This window comes from Podarcis pityusensis (genome assembly GCF_964106645.2).
Source record: "Podarcis pityusensis genome assembly, chromosome: 7".
NCBI classification, from domain to species: domain Eukaryota; kingdom Metazoa; phylum Chordata; class Lepidosauria; order Squamata; family Lacertidae; genus Podarcis; species Podarcis pityusensis.
Genome location: NC_138031.1, coordinates 80,864,674 through 80,883,365, shown reverse-complemented (window position 1 = coordinate 80,883,365; position 18,692 = coordinate 80,864,674). Strand labels below are relative to the sequence as shown.

Genomic DNA, 18,692 nt, shown 5'->3' with positions numbered 1-18,692 from the left:
CAGGGCATATTCTTGATTCTCTGCAGTGTCACATGATAATAATTCAAGTTTTGGAGACTGCTAATTTTTTTTTAAAAAAATAATCTATACAGAAGGTCTTTGTTGTTAGGATTTGTCTTTACAATAGACTCTTTTAATTCCAAAGAGAAGAACAAGTACAGAAGAAATTTTTCATTAGTATTCTGGGAAAGATACGGTAATTCTTTCTCTCCCCACCCTAGCTCTTAATTCTGTAACTGATATTTAGATTTTGTATTGTAACACTTCCCACATCTTCGTACTCCCTATCTGATATCCCGAAAGCCAATTCAACGACCTGACCTACAGCTGATATTGCCTCGTCACAGTTAGCATTCCACTTCCTATTGGTCAGCTGCAAGATCAAGGGCCTTCTTGGAGCTCTTTTTCCAAGTCTATCATCAGCCAGTACCCTCCTCTTCCCAGACACTTGTCTTCTGAGGAAAGGAAATGAAAGGTGGGATTACAGAAAATGGGGCTGGGTTGTGTTTTGGAATGTCTCCAGGGAAGTCAAGTCTACTCCTAACATTGCCTCAGTATACTAATCACATCTCATATTTTCTCTTCATCCTCAGTGTGCTAGTGCTTCTAAGCTTTTGGAGCACACACTCTCTTTGCAGTTTAAAATCAATACTTGGGGCTTTTAGACATGCTCAGAATGTGGCCTAGCTGGAAGCTCCACTAAACTTAATGGAAGTTACTTCTGAGTAGACATATAGAACAGTGTGCTGCAATGTTGCGAAAGGAGGAAATAAGAGAAGGTGAAATGGGGGGGGGGTCCCCCAAATGGCTGCTTGTAGGGAGAAATATAAGATAAATTTGTCAGGAGCGATTGTGGTGATGAGTGGCATATCTTAATTAACTTAACAAGGTGGTTGTCTCAGCTGAGGTACTTTGCTTGCCTTTTTAAAAAAGTCCTTAGCTTACCTGCTCAAGCAGGACTTGTAATAAGCTAGCAACAGGCTTTAAAACCTTTTAAACAGTAAAAAAATGAGTAGAGTGTTGCAAGCTGATCATAATATAGAATAGTCCCTTTCACTTTCAGTTGTGCAATGAAAGTGGGTCAGGGTGGAGAAATTTCTGTAAAGAACAGAGGCCCTTTTAAGAGTACATCTTCACTATGTACTACAACCATGAAGTGAAGACTGGAGAGTTAGGTGAGAAAATGACCCTGTTACCAAACGGAAGTGGCAGCAGTGTTGAGCAGACCTACAGAGGACTAAACAGGGATGGATGGCTTTGTTCTGGCCCCTGCCTGGTCCGCTTGCCTAGCCAGGCTGCAAGACAGTGTGTATGTTTTTTGTTTTGTTTTGTTTTTGCATCAGTTTGTCCAGTGAGATACCTGCCTGCAGGTAAGAGTGTTTGTGCTGATTGCAGTTTGGGGTACTGTTTGATTGCTGACTGAGTGAATACAGCTGGAATGGGGGTGTGGTCCAGAGCTTGTCTTGCTACAAGAACAAGCTCTCGTGCAGGCAGTAGGGCTGTCCCCAAAGTAGGTGACAAAAAAGGGTATTGCTGCTTTGACACATCACTTTGGGGAGTCACACCCCCCCCCCCGGGTCAGTACAGAACTTTAAAGTTATTACAGTGGTGGAGTTTTCTTGGCAGTGATACTGGAGTGGCTTGCCGGTTCCTGCTCCAGGTGGATCACGTTTGGTCAAAACTCTCCACTATGACCTGTCCATCTTCGGTGGCCCTGCACGGCATAGCTCATAGCTTCTCTGAGTTATTCAAGCCCCTTCGCCATGGCAAGGCTGATGGCTGAAGAATTGATGCTTTTGAATTATGGTGCTGGAGGAGACTCTTGAGAGTCCCACGGACTGCAAGAAGATCAAACCTATCCATTCTGAAGGAAATCAGCCCTGAGTGCTCACTGGAAGGACAGATCCTGAAGCTGAGACTCCAATACTTTGGCTACCTCATGAGAAGAGAAGACTCCCTGGAAAAGACCCTGATGTTGGGAAAGATTGAGGGCACAAGGAGAAGGGGACGACAGAGGACGAGATGGTTGGACCATGTTCTCGAAGCTACCAGCATGAGTTTGACCAAACTGCGGGAGGCAGTGGAAGACAGGAGTGCCTGGCGTGCTCTGGTCCATGGGGTCACGAAGAGTCGGACACGACTAAACAACAACAACAGTGGTACCTTGGTTTATGAACTTAATCCGTTCCAGAAGTCCGTTCTTAAACCAAAACATTCTTAAACCACGGCGCGCTTTCCTATAGAAAGTAATGCAAAATGGATTAATCCGTTCCAGACTTTTAAAAACAACTCCTAAACCAGGAGTTTAACATGAATTTTACTATCTAACGAGACCATTGATCCATAAAATGAAAGCAGAGTAATGTACTGTACTATAAAATAAATAAAACAGTATTGTAGACGATAAAAATTAAAATTATTTTTTCTTACCTGCACTGATGATAGTCATTGTTTGGATGGGGTCTTTTATCCATTTCCGCAGTCACACAATCAATCAATCAATCAGTAGCTGAACTGGGATCCACACAGATTTCTCTCCCCCCCCCCCCTGCTGTGGGAAATGCTCCCTAGAGCGCGTGCCTTTCACAACAGCATGGGGAGGAGTTGCGCTCCCGCAAACCAGCTGGCTGGCAGGTGCGCAGCTTCCCTTGCGGTTGCAGGAAACACTCTCCTCCTGCAGCGGCATGGGGGGAGTTGCGCGCCTGAAAACCAGCTGGCGTGTGCGCAACTTCCCTCCCTCACTGCTGCGGCAAACACTGTGACGACCCCCTTCTCCACTGCTGGACAATTGAAGTGTGGCACTCAAAACGGAAGTGCACCCCTGAACGGAGTACGTTCGTATTCCAGACAAAATTTGCTAACCAGAACACTTTCTCCCGGTTTTGAAGTGTTCGTGTTCCAAAGAGTTCATGAACTAGGCTGTTTGTAGACCGAGGTACCACTGTATGATAAATACTTTGCTTTATTGCATTACAACATTTAGCAACATCATTACACACAAAATAAACCCTAACCCAGAAAATGCAGTACATCAAAAATAACATCCAGGTAATGTAAATAGTTCCTATCCCAGACAACCGTTTGCATAGAAGGGGACATACAGGTTATGCTAAACAAATGTTTTATAATGGGAGAAGAGTCACCTTTTCCATTTTTAGCCATGTACACGGAATAGCTGTACCAATTGGTTGCAGGAGAGTCTTTATTCTTCAAACCTTGTGCCAGTTTTATTTTATTAGTCAACTTTTCCACATGTGCTATTTGCCGTACACTATTGTAGCAACTTGTCAGAGTTCTCTCTCAAATTCCTCTATTTTTTTTGTATGACTGTGAGCCTGGCTGGCTGCTAATTAAAGGGAACTTATTAGGGGTTTGAACTATAAGTTAGTATTATCTCCTGTGATACGATCGAGCAGTGCCAGCTCTGGACATTTAAAGGTGTTTTGTCCTGTAATTGTTTTTATTTTAACAAGTGGTTGTCCCAGAAATGAGCCACTATCCCACATATCCGCCACATTTGTTGAACAGAGCCTAACATTTGACATCCTCTTCAACAGTTTGGTGAACAGTGAGGCTAAATTTGTAGGCATAAGATATCAATTTTTTGTGTGTGCACTATTTAAAGTACTACCTCTTTCATCAAGGTCAGGACATTTAAAAGGAAATCTCCCCCACATTGAAGTCAAGATCTCTTCATTAATAGTAATCTGCTAATCGGCTTCCCACATCTGCCTTAGACTTTCGCTGTATTCATATCTATTAAGATTAACACACTATTCTGTCTAGACACTGGACTCTGTTTTATCTTTGTGGCAGAGTCCAACAATAATTCATAAGGGGTAAGGTCCTTCAATGCCAGTTCCCTGATGTGTGTTCAACAAATAAAACTAGCAATTTGGTACCAAGTCAGCCTAGAGATTCTATGGTCCTTAATTTGGGATTTCAACATAACCCTTGGGAGTGGTTGAGATTCAAGAACAAAGTCACAGAGTTTATTTAAACCTGCATTGTGGAGATGTATGCATGAGCTCTGGAAAAATGTTCAGCACCAGCTGTTCCTTCCACCTTTTCCAAACCTGTCAGACCACCCTCATAGTGGAGGTATTCTGTACTGACTTCTATACAGGGTACTTAATAAATATACAGTCAGTTCTCGAAATTCTAGCCCTGTTATAACTCTCGATTTGCACCCATTATGCACCTATTTTGGCAACCAAAAAATGAAAACAAACTGGCTTGGGGCCAGTTTACCTGTGAGATGCCCTTATCCCATATATGCCCCGTCAGCTGCTTTGATCCTCGAAACTGGCATTGCTACAGGTCTCACATAATACTTGCATTGCATTTGTAAAAATGAAACTAACAAAAAATCAATCTTTTAGTGTTGCATCACCCACACTTCAGAACTCCTTGCCTACTGACATGAGGAATAGCGCCATACTGTCACAGTTCTAAATAGTAAGATTTGTTTACAAGTTTTAGACACTGCATGGCCATTTCCTTCGTGCTCTGCTCTGCTTGTAATACCTGGCTGACCACAGTTAATTGGAATGTTGGGCTAGACAGACCTTGAACTTAATTAGGAGGACAATTCTTAGGTGCATGGCAGAGTAGCTGTTACTCCCCCCACTGCCAGTATTTCTGTGCCTTTAACAAATAAGCAACATGCAAAAATTCATAAAATGTAAGGTAAAGGTAAAGGGACCCCTGACCATTAGGTCCAGTCGTGCCCGACTCTGGGGTTGCGGCGCTCATCTCGCTTTATTGGCCGAGGGAGCCAGCATACAGCTTCCGGGTCATGTGGCCAGCATGATTAAGCCGCTTCTGGCAAACCAGAGCAGCGCATGGAAACGCCGTTTACCTTCCCGCCGGAGCGGTACCTATTTATCTACTTGCACTTTGACATGCTTTATTCAATGAATTAAAAGGTCAGCTGCTGGGTTTCTTGCAGTTTTAAATACATAGAAACCTCTGTGTAAATAAAGGTAGCAACCATAAAAACTTGCAAGACAATAGTAATGACAAATGCATATATCTGCATTCAGACAGTGGAGGAACATAATTCTGGAGAGCTTATGACCTTTATTCTGACAAAGGCAGCTAGAAATAACCTGTTCACAACATAGATAATGGGATAATGACCTCATGTACAAAGGATCCAACATTACCAGCTGAGTCATTTTACCTGGCAAGGCTACTTTTAGATGTGGTAATAATTGACATCAGATGTTCTATTAAATACAATTTCCTTCATCTTTTTCAATAAGGAAAGTCATTTGTGTGTATTAGGAACCCAGCAGCTAAGTCTGGATTGGTGTCAGTTAGAGGCCAGAGGTTTAGACAGAAACACTAGCTAGGCTTCACAAACAACTTCTTCCTTGCGGGTGTGGATTTTGAATGATGCTGGCCAATAAAAATGGGATGAAGAGGAACCTCTGGGAAGGACGTGGAACACACAAGGCCAAATGGTCCAAGGCAATTTTAGTGCCTGAGCTGTGTAATCAAAACAGTACTCCCAATGTAAGGGCGCATTGTGAAATCTGAAGAGTAGGGTTTCAAGACACCTGGTTTCAGTTTGTTAGCTATGTCAATGTTTGTTACAATCCATCCTTCTACGTCTGTTTTCATTATCCTTGTTTAATCTAACCTTTTCAACTGCCTAAAATGTTTTGCTGTGCTTCAAATTCATTGTTATGTAGACACTTTGTATAATACAGTTTTGCTGGTTTTTTGTTTTGTTTTGTTTTTTTACAATGGTAGCGGTATTGTATGAATGAAATTGACATTTTGTCCCATTTCATGGTGGCTTAAACCTGCCACTTTCACATTTTGCTTAATACTTGGGCTTGCCCTGGTTTCCTCTAACCCTCTAATTCAGTTAAACACCTGCTTCTGTCTTTTACACTGCTCTGAAAAAGATAAAATGGTGAATCTTTTTTAAAATGTGGCTCTTAAATTAGGCCTACAGAAATTTTGTCCTATGTTACGAATAGCTTGCAAGCCATGTATTGTACCCCCTGTTTTGCAGCCCTGGACCAAAACAGGTGGTCCCTGGTGAGCTGCAAGCATCACACCTAGCTTACAAATTGCGTTTGGTTTGATGGTTTACAAGTTGTATTTCTAAATCCATGTTGATCGGATATTGCAAAAGTTGCCATAAAATAACCAGATTGGTAATAAACCTTTATATTAGTCAAAGAAATAGAAGTTATGTAAAATGTAAGGGATGTTAAAGGCTTAGAATCTGTACTGAAGTTTGAAATACTACATTTGTGCCCGGCTCCTCCTAGGGAGGTCAGAGCAAGCTGTTTATCCTTGCAACAGCTTGTGAGGTAAGTTAGGATGAGGGTGTGTGCGTCTTATTCAAGGCCCACCCACTGAGTTTCATAGCAGAGAGGATTTCTATGGCCCTGATCAAGAACTCTAGGCTAGATTTGCACAAGCTTTGGCCTACTGGGTTGAATACAGACTACCTGCTATGTAAGCCCACTTGCCATGTGCTTGTTAAATATGTTGTTTCTACTGTCTGTCTAGGACAGCAAACCTGCATTTGAGATGCAAGATATCTGTCAAAAATGTACGGCTGTCATCATGCAGCCCCCACCGTAGTGCTGTGTCACAATCCTGGATTAGCATGAAGTCATGGCACAGGGAGGGGCATAGAAGAGCAGGCAGAAGATGGAAGGCTATGAGGGAAATAGTGGTTTTAAACAACAGCAGAGGTTTGAATAAAGGAGGGTTGGAGAGGATCTGAGAGGCAAAAAGTAGTGATTTCAAACATTAGCAGAGAATCGAATAGAGAGAGCAGGGTGTGATACTGAGAGAGGAGAGGGGCAGTTTAACATAAGGTTTGAATACAGTGAGAAAAAACCCACACTGTTTCTCATCACTGCTTTACTCAAACCACAATTTTTGTCTAGGTGTCTGTCCACCTTTGCTTTACTCAGACTTCTGCCATTGTTTGAGTACAAGAAGGAACAAACACTAAAAGGAAATTTTTTTCTGTTTGTTTTAAGCTTCTCCCACTTCCATACGTCAGCTGCCTCATGTGTGAGAGAGAAAGGATGTGGATCTCTCAAATATTTTATAGTACAGGATGGCCCAATTTTTCATACCAGGTGGGTTACAAGAGTACTTCAACATAGAACCCATGGGCCGCATACAGTACTGCTTTGTCTTGCGCACATGCACAGTATGTGGGGGGGAGGCCAAAAATTGTTACTCTCACACTGCATTCACACAGATGGCTAAGCTAGGCACAGGGCTTTAGGAAGGACACGTGAGGCTTTGGCAGGGTCCTAGAGCCCTCCCACCTCCTTCCAAAATTTGGGAAAGCAGTAACTAGATAGCATGAGGGCTGTAGTGGTGGGTGGAGAGGATGTCAAATGTTGCCAAGCGTTGGACTCCTGCAATGTATTTCACTTCTGGTACCATTTGTTGTCTTCAACATGAAGTTCCAGATTCAATGTAATAATTTAGAAAATATGTTTTATTAATAAGCAAACATGCAACCACTTTATTTAACCTTTTCTAATTGAACGAGCTAGTTGACATGCTTGCTCTGAAGAGTCTGTTCATCTTAAAGATAGCTGTATAATCATGGGTAATGTGCACAAAGGAGACTGCAGAATAGGAGACAGGAGGAGGCATGGGAATTGGGGGGTGGTTGGTGTGCAAGGGAGAGTTGACAAAAGTAAGGAGGAGGGTGAAGGAAAAAGTGAATGTGCAAAGGGGGTTTCAGAAAAGTGAATAGGAGGCGTGGGAATGGGGTTGCAGATGAAAGCAGGGGCATGAAAGGGTCTGAAGAATATAGGAGGTGACAATGACTTCACAACTGAGCAGAAGGTGAAAAGTGTGCTTGTTGCCATGTGGGTGGTGGATGCAGGAGTTTACAATGGGGGTGGTTTGTATACAGGGGCAGTTGCACAAAAGGAGGAGGCATGGACATGGGGTGAAGGTGGAAAGTGGGGAATAGAAGAGAATTGGTTTCAGAAATCAATTGGGAAGGGAAGCTTTAGGGAGTTAAATGTGGAGGGAGTGACAAGGGGAAGGGGTTGGTGAGTACAGGGAACAGAACCACAGTCTCTAGTACACATATAATTACCATGAACCTCTAGGCCATAATAAATGGGTCGTATGCTGCATACGGCATGATGTGTCCTAAGTTCGCAGACCTGTTTCAGCTACCATATCACACAAGTTCAACACATCAAATTTATAAGCACCTGCCTATTTTGCTGCATGAATGCAGATGATCTTGTTTAATGAGATGCTTTCAAAGCTCATATTCTCAAGACATTTTCTCTTTTTAGATGAGTAAACTTTCTCCATCGAGTTGCACAGTATAGATCTGGTGTTTTACATAACCATTTCATAGCTGGCAATAGATGTGACACGTGCGGATTACTTTCCAGAACATGATGCTATTTGCAGACAACATATCTAATATTGTAATCTCTGTGATCAGAGGCTAACATTTGTGCTTCGTTGATATTGCTTGAATATGTGCAAACACTATTCTGCTTAGATAGCAGATGGAAAAAAATCAAATCCCAGCTAACATACTAGTTGTGCCATCTGTGGTGTCAACTTTGATGTGTCCCTCCCCAACGTAATTGCTGTGTTAACATTATTTGAAATATATAATCAAAATATTTTGAATCGTCATTGGTAAGCCATTGTTGTTAGTATTGCTTTATAGCATTGTTCTCCAGTTTCATTTTTATGCCACAAGTGGGTAATATGTGGAAAATCCAGGCAGGAATCCTAGCATTTCCAGTAAAAGGATGTTTGGTACCAAGTTTGGGATAGACCTCAGCCTACACGTAAATGCATTTAACTAAACCACTTAAAACAAAACAAAACTGAAAAAAGGAAGCTGTGATTTTGAGAGGAGTGTGGGTGCTTAATCTTTTCCTGTTCAAATTCACAAACATCAAGCTCCACAACCATAATAGCAGTCTCCAGCAAGTCACAAAGCTGTTTCCTAATAGGTTTCAGGAAATATCACATTTCAAACTGAAATCCGTCCAGCTGGACTTCAGACTTTCCCCCTCCTTTCAACAGATCAGTGCCCATGCTGTTTTCAATCTTCATGGTCCCTCATTAAAATGTTAGCATTTTAAATGCTGTAGATTCTCAAGTAAGACTGATATGGATAATTAAGGAGCCAGGAAAAAGGTGTTTCACAGATAGCACGTGGTTACTTCCCCAGTGCTATAACTTTAGCACAATAAAACAACATTACCTTCACTAACAAAGTTAGATTTAACAGCAAATACCGAAAGCTGCCTTATTTCATTTCAAACCTTTGGCTACTGAGAGTCCTACTAACTCAGCTCAGTCTTCTCTGACTAGCTTTCCATGATCTTTGGCAGAGATCTTTCCTACTCCTGTTGTCTAAAATGTTTTCTCTGGAGATTGAGTTAGGACTGTACAGAGCACTTGCTGTACCACTAATTTAGGGACCATTCTCATGAAAACGTTATTGTAATTGGAACTGTTCTGCTTATGTTTTTGTGGGGTTTGAACCTATAACATCATTGGCCATTGGCCAATTAAATAAGTTGTGTATTATCTGGGCAGCAAGAAAGACAGAACAGACTTGGTTTTAATAATTTACTTTGAGTTTAGGGTAATCTGTTACGTGTGCTCTGACAACTGTTAATGCACATTCATACTGATGGTTGTAACTTGCCCTTACCCAGTGCTTTTTTCTGGGGGTACTCATACTCATACCCCTAAACATTTTGTGAATCTTTCTACTTTTGTCCATTTACTGTATTTATTTTTCCTGATTTGAATTATAAAATAGTGATTTTCTTGAGTCAAAATGAAAGTACTCCTAAACCTTTTTAAGAACAAAAGCACTGCCCTTACCACAACAGTAATAAAAAGAAACATGCTCTAAGCATAGTTACTTGGAATTGAGTCTTACTGATTTCATGATTTTTTAAATTTATTTGCTTATTTGGTTAAAGGGGGCATTGATCACTATCTAGTTTTTTCTGGTTAGGTTTCTTTTGGATATTCAGTCAGATAAAACATAAAACATGAATATTTTGGGTCCTGTAGGAACTATATTTTAGAGCAGTGGGGTTCTTTACTTCTGCAAAGGGATAAACTAACAGAAATGAAACATTGATGCTTTCTCATTATATTGTTTTGAAGGGTTTTTTGTACATGTAAAGGTTTTCAAGGGCAATATATTTCGAGTCCCTCAGAATTGTCATTTACAGTCATTAAGATAAAGTCATTGCATGGTGATTTTATAACCTTTTTTTAAAGAAAAAAAATCTGTTTAAAGTTTTAATTTATTTTAAATTAAATTAATCTGTGTTAAATAATAAACTCCCATGTGTTTCAACCACCCATGTGGGTAACAATTATTTATATTAATAATATTTCTGCATTGCTTAGAGTGGTTTACATAAAACACAATAATATACTTAAAAGTTGGAAAAGATAAGATAAAAGTCGGAAAATTGTAACCAAAACGAAATGAAATGAAGAAATATATCAATAATAACAAGAACAAGAACAGTGTGATGAATTGTATGAACCAGTGAAAGGCTTCTTAAATAGATGGCTCTTCAGGAGATGTTTGAACTTTACTGCTATTTCTGCCTTGTGTGGGAGGGTGTTCTAGAGAGTAGGTGGTACTACTGAGAAGCTAATTTTTGAGATGGCATTAGGTGGCATTCTACCAGTTGTGGTATGGTCAGCATGGCTGTTCTAGAAGATCTGAGAGGAAGATCAGAGTTGCAATGGAGAGGCAGTTTGCTAGGTATCTTGGTTCCAAGTTTTTCAGGGCTTTATGCACCAGTAATGAAACCTGTAACAAGTCTGGGTAGCTATTAGACATGTAGAAATGCGTCAAAAGGTTAACAAATCACAAAGAAGACTTGAAGGTCTTCTCTCCGGCAGAGCAACCTTTTGTCACAAATGGCTCCTTATATGAATTGTGAGGACTAGTGCTTCAGAACAAGTGTGTGAATTGGCCTTGATGGAAAACAAATATATTTCAACAAATAGCATTTGCCTCTTCCTCTGCCAGATCATTTCAAAAAGGAACTTGTACTGTTCCAAAAACTCTTTGCATTCAGATCGTCTTCTGAAATTAACTGTGTAATCCTATGCATATCTACTCTGAAAAAGTCCCACTGGGTTCATTGGGACTTGCTCCCAATGAAACATAAAAGCCGTGCAGGATTTTTGCCTCGCTCTACCAGCCCTCTGTCTCCAAACTCAGCAGCAGTGATTCTTCTGGAGGCAAGTGGCCAGAATTCTCATACTACTGTTTGCATGAGTATCTGTGAACTTAGGGACTAATCCCACACTGGCATTAGAGGAATGGAACAGAGTTTCAGACACTCTCTTGAAGACACCCAGCCAGGGAAGGAGATGTATGGGGAGTGTGGTTGCTGTGGCTAGAAGCTCCCATGTTTTCCCTGCCTCTCCAGTTTCCACGATTACAGCCACCAAAATGCTGATACTAATGCTAAACCTCTACTGCTACGAGGAAAGTATCTTTGACTGATTGCTGCAGGATTTTCTACCTCCTAGGTACTTTCCATCCAAACATATTCCCCAAGAGGTCCCACCCTGCAGTTTAAGAGCCACTAAGATAATGTAAATTAAAAATCATTTACTAGCTCTTTAATCCCATGGATTTAGGATTAAATATTTTATCTACGTAAAGTATTGGTTTATGAATAGCATGCTGTCGAAATGATTGGATGCTCACTGCTTTCATATCCACAAGGAAGGCTTGTGTAATGGAATAGCTTCAGAGACATCTGCTGCTGTAAAGAGCAAGTCGATTCTAGGTGTAATTTAAGGCTTTCTACCTGGCGACACTTGATGATAGAGATGTAGGCCCTGCCCTTACTTCTGTGTGTGGGGGATTTATCACTGATGAACATCTCTCTCAGCTTAATCTGTTGGAGAGTGCTGCTGCTGCTGCTGCACTGCAGCTTGGCTTTGTGTCACATGCATACTTTAAACTGCATGAAGCTTTGATGACTTGCTTCAGGATTAATCCACTACTATCGAGAGACAGGATTTGAGGTCTTGTACAAAACGAGAGAGCAACTGTCAGCTTTCTGCTCTTCACTTTTTAACATTTGAAGAGTTGACTCCTGATTATGAACGAACGGGATTATGAGGAAGGTGGCCCAAGCCCAGGTGAGTCTTAATCTTTAATAAAGAAAAGAGAGAGAGAGAGAAGAGCAAGTGTTTTATAAACTGCTGGTTGTTCTTGCCAGCAGAAGTCATAGAAGCTTCTTCGGAGAATTCAGATACTGTTTTCTCCAGAGTTTTTAACCACATTGCATTATTTTTTTCCAGTTCAATCCATTTCATCGTATTGGAGTTCAGTAGCACTGCATTGTAAGGCAATGCATTTAATTTTAGTGATGCAGTATTAGAATCCTCTGTTACATAAGGCAGATTAAGTACTTTTCATTTTGCTCTTCAGTATAATTTAGGTAAACAATGCTTTTTATAGATACTTTTAAAAGTGATTTGGATTTTAGTGCCTGTTTTCAGGAAATTAAAGCTCTATCAGAATGTACACATGTGATAAACTTTTTCAGTAACCAAGCATCTCGTAGTGCACTTTAATGATATTCTTAATGCTTTCTTGATTTTTGCTTTATAAATTAAAATTGAAATCCTGGAAAATGATTCAATGTTAAACACTTCATTGATATTGGGGCCAATATTGATCAGAGCAGTTGATATTAATTAATGCACTGGATCACTGAACTCTCCTTGTAAATTCTCAAGGAATGTGGGGACGCAGCACCTTTATTCAGGTGATGACTTTGTGGAGTCAGGAAAATAAAGGAAGGTACAGTTAGGACTGAGGTGGAACTTTAGTGGTAGCTGTCCCTTTTACTACATGCTGCATTTAACTTTGGATATTTAATGTAAGTTCAAGTAGGAGTATCAGGGGAGAACAAAATTTTATTGGTAAAATTAAGGGGACAAGCCAGTCTCCTGTCGACCTTCTTCCCTGGTCTCTCATCAGGAGCCTTCCTGGGCTAAGATACTTGCAGATGGGAAGATTCTTATGGTGTGTGAAGGGGAAGGACTGGATCATATTCCCCAGACTACAAGCTGATTTTTTTGGAAATTGGATTTGGTTTGTTAGGAAATATGAAATAACGGGAAAAGGCTATGTACTGGATATGCACTCGAATATTCTGCACTGTTCTATCTATAGTTTTACAGGATTTTCATTGAAATTGTTGTGTTCAAAGAAAGTGATGGCTGGTTGCTTTATTCAGATTGGGGAAGAAAACAAGATTCAGGAACAGAGTCTCTATTTCCTCAGTATTGTGATGATCTTAACTGTTCTTAGTTTGCTTTTTCTCAAAATCTCACATGTGTGATTAACTGCGAATTACAAAGTGTAAGTAGTATGGGTGTTTCTAACATTTTTTGTGAACTATGTTTGGAGCCCTTTTGGGAGTATGAGATGTAATACAAAGCTAAATGTATAAAACAGCCTTGAAAGTAGAAATATTCAGAAACTACAAGCCCATTAAATATTCTTCTAGCCTTTCCGCTTACGCATATTCCTACATAAGCTCGCTGTTACATGCTGACATCCAGAAAGGGAAAAGGTAAATAAATTTCTTACATTTTGCAAAAGCATCCCTTCCCTCGCAATTTCCCCATGTCGTAGACAACTAGATGAGCAGATATTTAAAATCCTGAAATAAAAAGGAACAGTTCACAGAAATTTTGCGTGGCGGGGCTGTTAAAGTCTTACTCCTAGTGACAGAAATCAAACATGAGATACAGTTGATTTTGTGTGTCCTGATTCTATGATCCTCTGATATGGCAAATGAGAGTTCAGGATCGGTTGCTGTGTTGGCAGTTTTTACTATTTTAGTAAAATTTAAAAAAAAAAAATCATTTATATACTGCTTAATATCACCACAGCAATTAATTTCTGCAGATTGGTGTTCTGCTGGTGTACTTTGTGCTCTGAAATGTATTGCAAATCCAGTGCATATATTGTGTTAATAAGGTTGTTAAGGTGGCTTCACATGTACACACCTTCCATGTTGACCTTCAGTGCCCTATAAAGAGCTAATACGTATATGTGGTCAGAAGGTAGCCGAGGTCATAAGGTCTTTACCCAGTGCACTGTTCTCTTTCTCTCTATGATAGCATAATAAATCCATTCCTGAAAATCCTAGGGTGCTTTTCAACTAGGTTTTAATCAGAGTATAACAGTTGAAATCAGTGCCCACGATTAAGTTAGGTCTATTAATTTCAGTGGGTTTACTTTGAGTAAAACGCCATTGACTTAACACCCCTATTTCCTACTGAAATGTTCTTTTAAGTAGTGTTTTAGTCTGATTTACTTTTTTGTAATTAAACTTCGAGCTAAATGCATTCAAGAGAATGTTATTTGAAAGAACAGCTTTAAGTACATAAATTACTTTGTTGTCTGTTGTCTAGCTGTAATTAGGAAAGTTTATGTTATGCTGAACTGTGTTAGTTGTGAAGGCTTCAACTTCCCTAAATTTTTATATACCTCCATACACAGGTTGCAAAATGCATATGTAGCTTCACACAAAGCAGTGTTTGATCTTGTAGGTAAAATAGCAGACCTCAAGAATACTTAAAACTGTAACTTGAACATATAGTTAAATTGTAAAAGAAAGCTAGAGCTTTTCTTCAGTAGTGAAATTATACCTCAGAAAAGTAGCCACTAGATCAGTGTGACTTTAAGTTACGACTTGCATGCAAAATACACTTTGACAACAGTATTATAAGCTTGCCATTAATATTCCCGTACACACTCACACAGGTTGTAGCTCTGTTATTCTGTCAAGTCTGTGTATTTAGCTGAATAAATAAGAGACTGCAGACTAGTCACCTTATACTTTTTAGATTCCCCCCTTTCATTTGAAACCTGAAGAGCTTCATTCCATGAGGATTCTAGTGGCTTAATTCTCTTAGGGGTGAATTAACAGGCCTTTGGAGTATTGTAAGGTTCCTTATTATATGTGGGGTGGGCACTGTACCAAATGATTCTGACCTGCCCAGTATTGTTAGAAAATTGGGGTGTGATCATGACTCAATAGTACAATGTGTCTGAATTTGTCTGAATATGCCTTCAAGGTGGATTTCTAGGTTCTTGACTGGTAGTTGCCTGAAGCTATGGAGAGCTGGAGACATGCTGCCCCATCCTACTAGACAGACCCATGGTCTGACTCAGAGGATCCCTGTTCTCTCAAAGACACTAGTACAAAATACAGATAGGTAGCCGTGTTGGTCTGCCATAGTCAAAACAAAAAAATTCCTTCCAGTAGCACCTTAAAGACCAACTAAGTTAGTTCTTGGTATGAGCTTTCGTGTGCAAGCACACTTCTTCAGATACACTGAAACAGAAGTTGCCAGACCCTTCTATATAGTGAGAAGGTGGGGAGGGGAGAATCACAAGACAGAGAAACCAGTAGGAGAACACTTCAATCTCCCAGGACATTCTATACAAGATCTCAAAGTAGCTGTTTTACTACAAAGGAATTTCAGAAATAGACTGGAAAGAGAAGCTGCTGAATTACAACTCATTACCAAACTTAAAACCATAGAGAGACCTGGCCTGAACAAAGACATTGGATTCTTATCTCATTATACATGACAAAGCCATTTCTCACCTTCTCACCCCTTGCTTTTTCCTGTAAGACCTATTGCAGTCGTTAAGAGTCGTCAACAGGCTCATCTCAGCTATCTGCCAATCACCCATTCCCACCACCCTTCTGAGTAATACCCCTCCCCACCTTCTCACTATATAGAAGGGTCTGGCAACTTCTGTTTCAGTGTATCTGAAGAAGTGTGCTTGCACACGAAAGCTCATACCAAGAACTAACTTAGTTGGTCTTTAAGGTGCTACTGGAAGGAATTTTTTTGTTTTGACTAGTACAAAATATTAGTGGTAGCAGAGCAGTTCATCTAAATCGCTGAAACTAGGCTAGCTGGTTATACTTTTCTCTTGATACGAGTGTTGCCAATGCCATTTGTGGTATAAATAAACTTTTTCATGTCAAATGTGTAATCAGTGCTTGAAATGTGCCATTAAAGGGCAAAAGGCAATTTACTAATGTGTATTTGATATCCTTCCGGTATGTTTGAACCCTGGTTGACCCATGAGAAAGTTTTAACCCTAAACAATACTTCTATGTGCCTATAATCTCATTATACCTGGGTTCTGTGGTTATTCTTACAAAGATCAGGGTATTAGTTGTTTTTTTCAGATTTTGAAGGCTCGGGGCTGGTGAAAAGAATGTGAACCAAAGAAAGGAAAATATTTGTACATCACAGCACCTAACCTATCATAATTCATGTAGAAATCAATATATGTGTTGATATGTAGAGCAGAAGTAGGAATGTTCTTGAATAAGGGGAAATGGCTCCAGTGAACTCCAGTTTAAAGGAGTAATAGGTTAACAAATTCATAGCTGTCAACGTTTCCCTTTTTTAAAGGGAAATTCCCTTATTCCGAATAGGATTCCTCGCAAGTAAAGGGAAAAGTTGACAGCTATGCAAATTGTACATAGCAGGCTTTAAGGAGAAAAAAAAGAGTTTCTACAAAATGTGCTATGATCTAATTTTTCTTCATAACAATTATTTGTGGCAGGCTATTATTGCTCAAATGATTTGCAAATGATGGTCTGAAAATGAGAAGGGGGAGTTAGCCTAAGTCCACTCACCAAGTCTGTGGCTGAGCTGGGATTTTGAATCGGATCTCTCAGTTCTGCCCAGTGCTACTGGTACTGTGTAGCAATATTTGGACCTTCCAAATAGTAAATAGTGCGAGTGAAAAAGTTATTTTTGAGACAAAGTGAAATTATTATGTTTGTAAAGCTGTTGTGAACCTTGCTTCCTTAAACTGTGCCAAATAGGAGAATCATCACAAACGAATGCAGTTAGTGTGATTGTTCTCTAAAGAATCTAAGATATTCAGGACTGTTTGTATAGCAGCTGTTAGAGGAGACAGCTTGACAGTTGATCCAGCGTGTGGCTCTCTGTTGGAATGTATTGTGGTAGCCCACTCCTATGTTCACAGATCTAGCATAAGAGATAGAGACTTGAGTAAGAACTGATAGAAACATAGCCATCAGCTATGCCTTTTTCATTATTCTGACAAAACAGTTGGGAAATGAGAAGTTGGGGTATGCCTGAGTCCAAGTAGAAGCTTCAAAGCTTTTAAGTACTGTACAGTAGTAAGATCCAATAGCTGGTGAAGATCTGCAGTTTTTAAAAGAGAGAGTTGCTTGTTGACTGGTGCATTCTGTCAACACCATTTAACATATTTGCTGTGGGAGCTGCACTGGCTGCCAATATGCTACTAGATGCAGATCAAAGATTTGCTTTTATGATTTTAAGCCCTAAACAACTTGGAACCAGGTTATTTAAGGGACCGCCTCAGCCTACTGGCAAGTGTACCCCTCAGATTGGGCAGTACTAACAGTACTATATGCCCCAGGAGTGCACTTAGTTTGTACTAGAAACAAGGCTTTTAGGGTTGCATCTCCAACCCCTTCGAATCAGTTACCAAATGGAATTAGACAAGCATCTAGCAATTTGACATTTAGGTTTGACATTTGAATGTGTTTTTGGATAAGAAGACTCTCCTTGAAGTGTGAGCCAGTTGATTTTTGGAATATCAGTTGTGCAATCTAGAAATGATTTTACTGCTTTTAGAGTTTTTAGAAATTGTTTTATTATTTTTGGAGTTCATATTTCTAATATTTTATCACATTTTATCTTATTGTACACCAGTTTAATAGCTTCTGGCGTGAAGCAGTGTTATGCCCGCCTGCTACACCCCTGACTTTCCTGAATTGAGCAGGTGTCAAGGGGAATTCTCAGCATGTTTGACTGAATGTGGTTAGAAACCTCCTCACATTTGGAACTTTGCATTATCAGGATTCCTTCTTTGCATTTTTGGCCAAAGGCACTTAAAACCCGACTTAAGGCTTTTACGCTCAACACAGGAGCCATTGCAGGTGGAGAATGTTTGGGCATGGCTCACCCACATAGCTATGCAGCTGCTACTGCTATTAAGCATTCAATGTTTAGGCTATCGTAAGACCAGTTATTATTATTACTGTGTTTAGACTACGAGAATAATTGCTTTACTAAAGCCATGTAGTGAATTAATGGCTAAGCTAGGAGCAGCCAGCATTGAGGAGCAGTGCCCATGGAGCCACCCTCCTGACAGATATAAGCGTAAAAACTCTGCTAGATCAGGCCCAAGTATTCTGTTACCACAATTCTAGGACTGCTAGGTTTACTCGGGATTGTTTGGTGAGGTACTTGTCAAAAGCTTTTTGCAAGTCTCCATACGCAATGTCAGCTGGAGCACATGTATATGTATGCAAATTTACACTCAAAGAACTGAGACAAGACTTGCCCCTTATTTGTTTATTTTGCAAAATTTATGTACTGCTTGATTGTAACAAAACAACTAAGCGGTTTGCAATAAATATTAAAATTATCAACAAAAACAGTTAAAACTATTTTTAAAAACCATTTAAAAAACAATTAAGCCAACAGTAAACCAAGAAGATTAACAAACTGTGTGAGAAATAGATTGTCATGTAGAAATAGTGGGGATGGGGGCTGCCACTGGAGTAGCGATGAGGAACTGAAAGCCCCACAAGTCC

The 18,692-nt window shown here is 40.0% G+C and overlaps 2 protein-coding genes across 6 annotated transcripts in view; one reads left to right on the top strand and one right to left on the bottom strand.

The window, feature by feature from the left end:
• The window catches only part of MAJIN (membrane anchored junction protein), a 59,273-nt gene extending 54,543 nt beyond the window's left edge, over positions 1–4,730 (bottom strand). The window contains exon 1 of the mRNA XM_081014993.1: positions 4,713–4,730. Coding sequence (XP_080871119.1) covers positions 4,713–4,715 — 3 coding nt within the window. The 5' untranslated portion in view covers positions 4,716–4,730. The remainder of the gene's footprint in view (positions 1–4,712) is intronic.
• SLC12A7 (solute carrier family 12 member 7) overlaps positions 1–18,692 on the top strand; it is a 97,488-nt gene that overhangs the window by 10,759 nt on the left and 68,037 nt on the right. Inside the window, exon 1 of one of the 5 annotated variants that reach the window (XM_081014669.1) lies at positions 1,124–1,370. The exons of 3 other annotated variants lie outside the window; for them this stretch is intronic. In XM_081014669.1, coding sequence (XP_080870795.1) covers positions 1,139–1,370 — 232 coding nt within the window. In that variant the 5' untranslated portion in view covers positions 1,124–1,138. Of the gene's footprint in view, positions 1–1,123; positions 1,371–12,131; positions 12,187–18,692 lie in introns of those variants that run through there. One more of the 5 variants, XM_081014673.1, reaches the window with a different exon arrangement.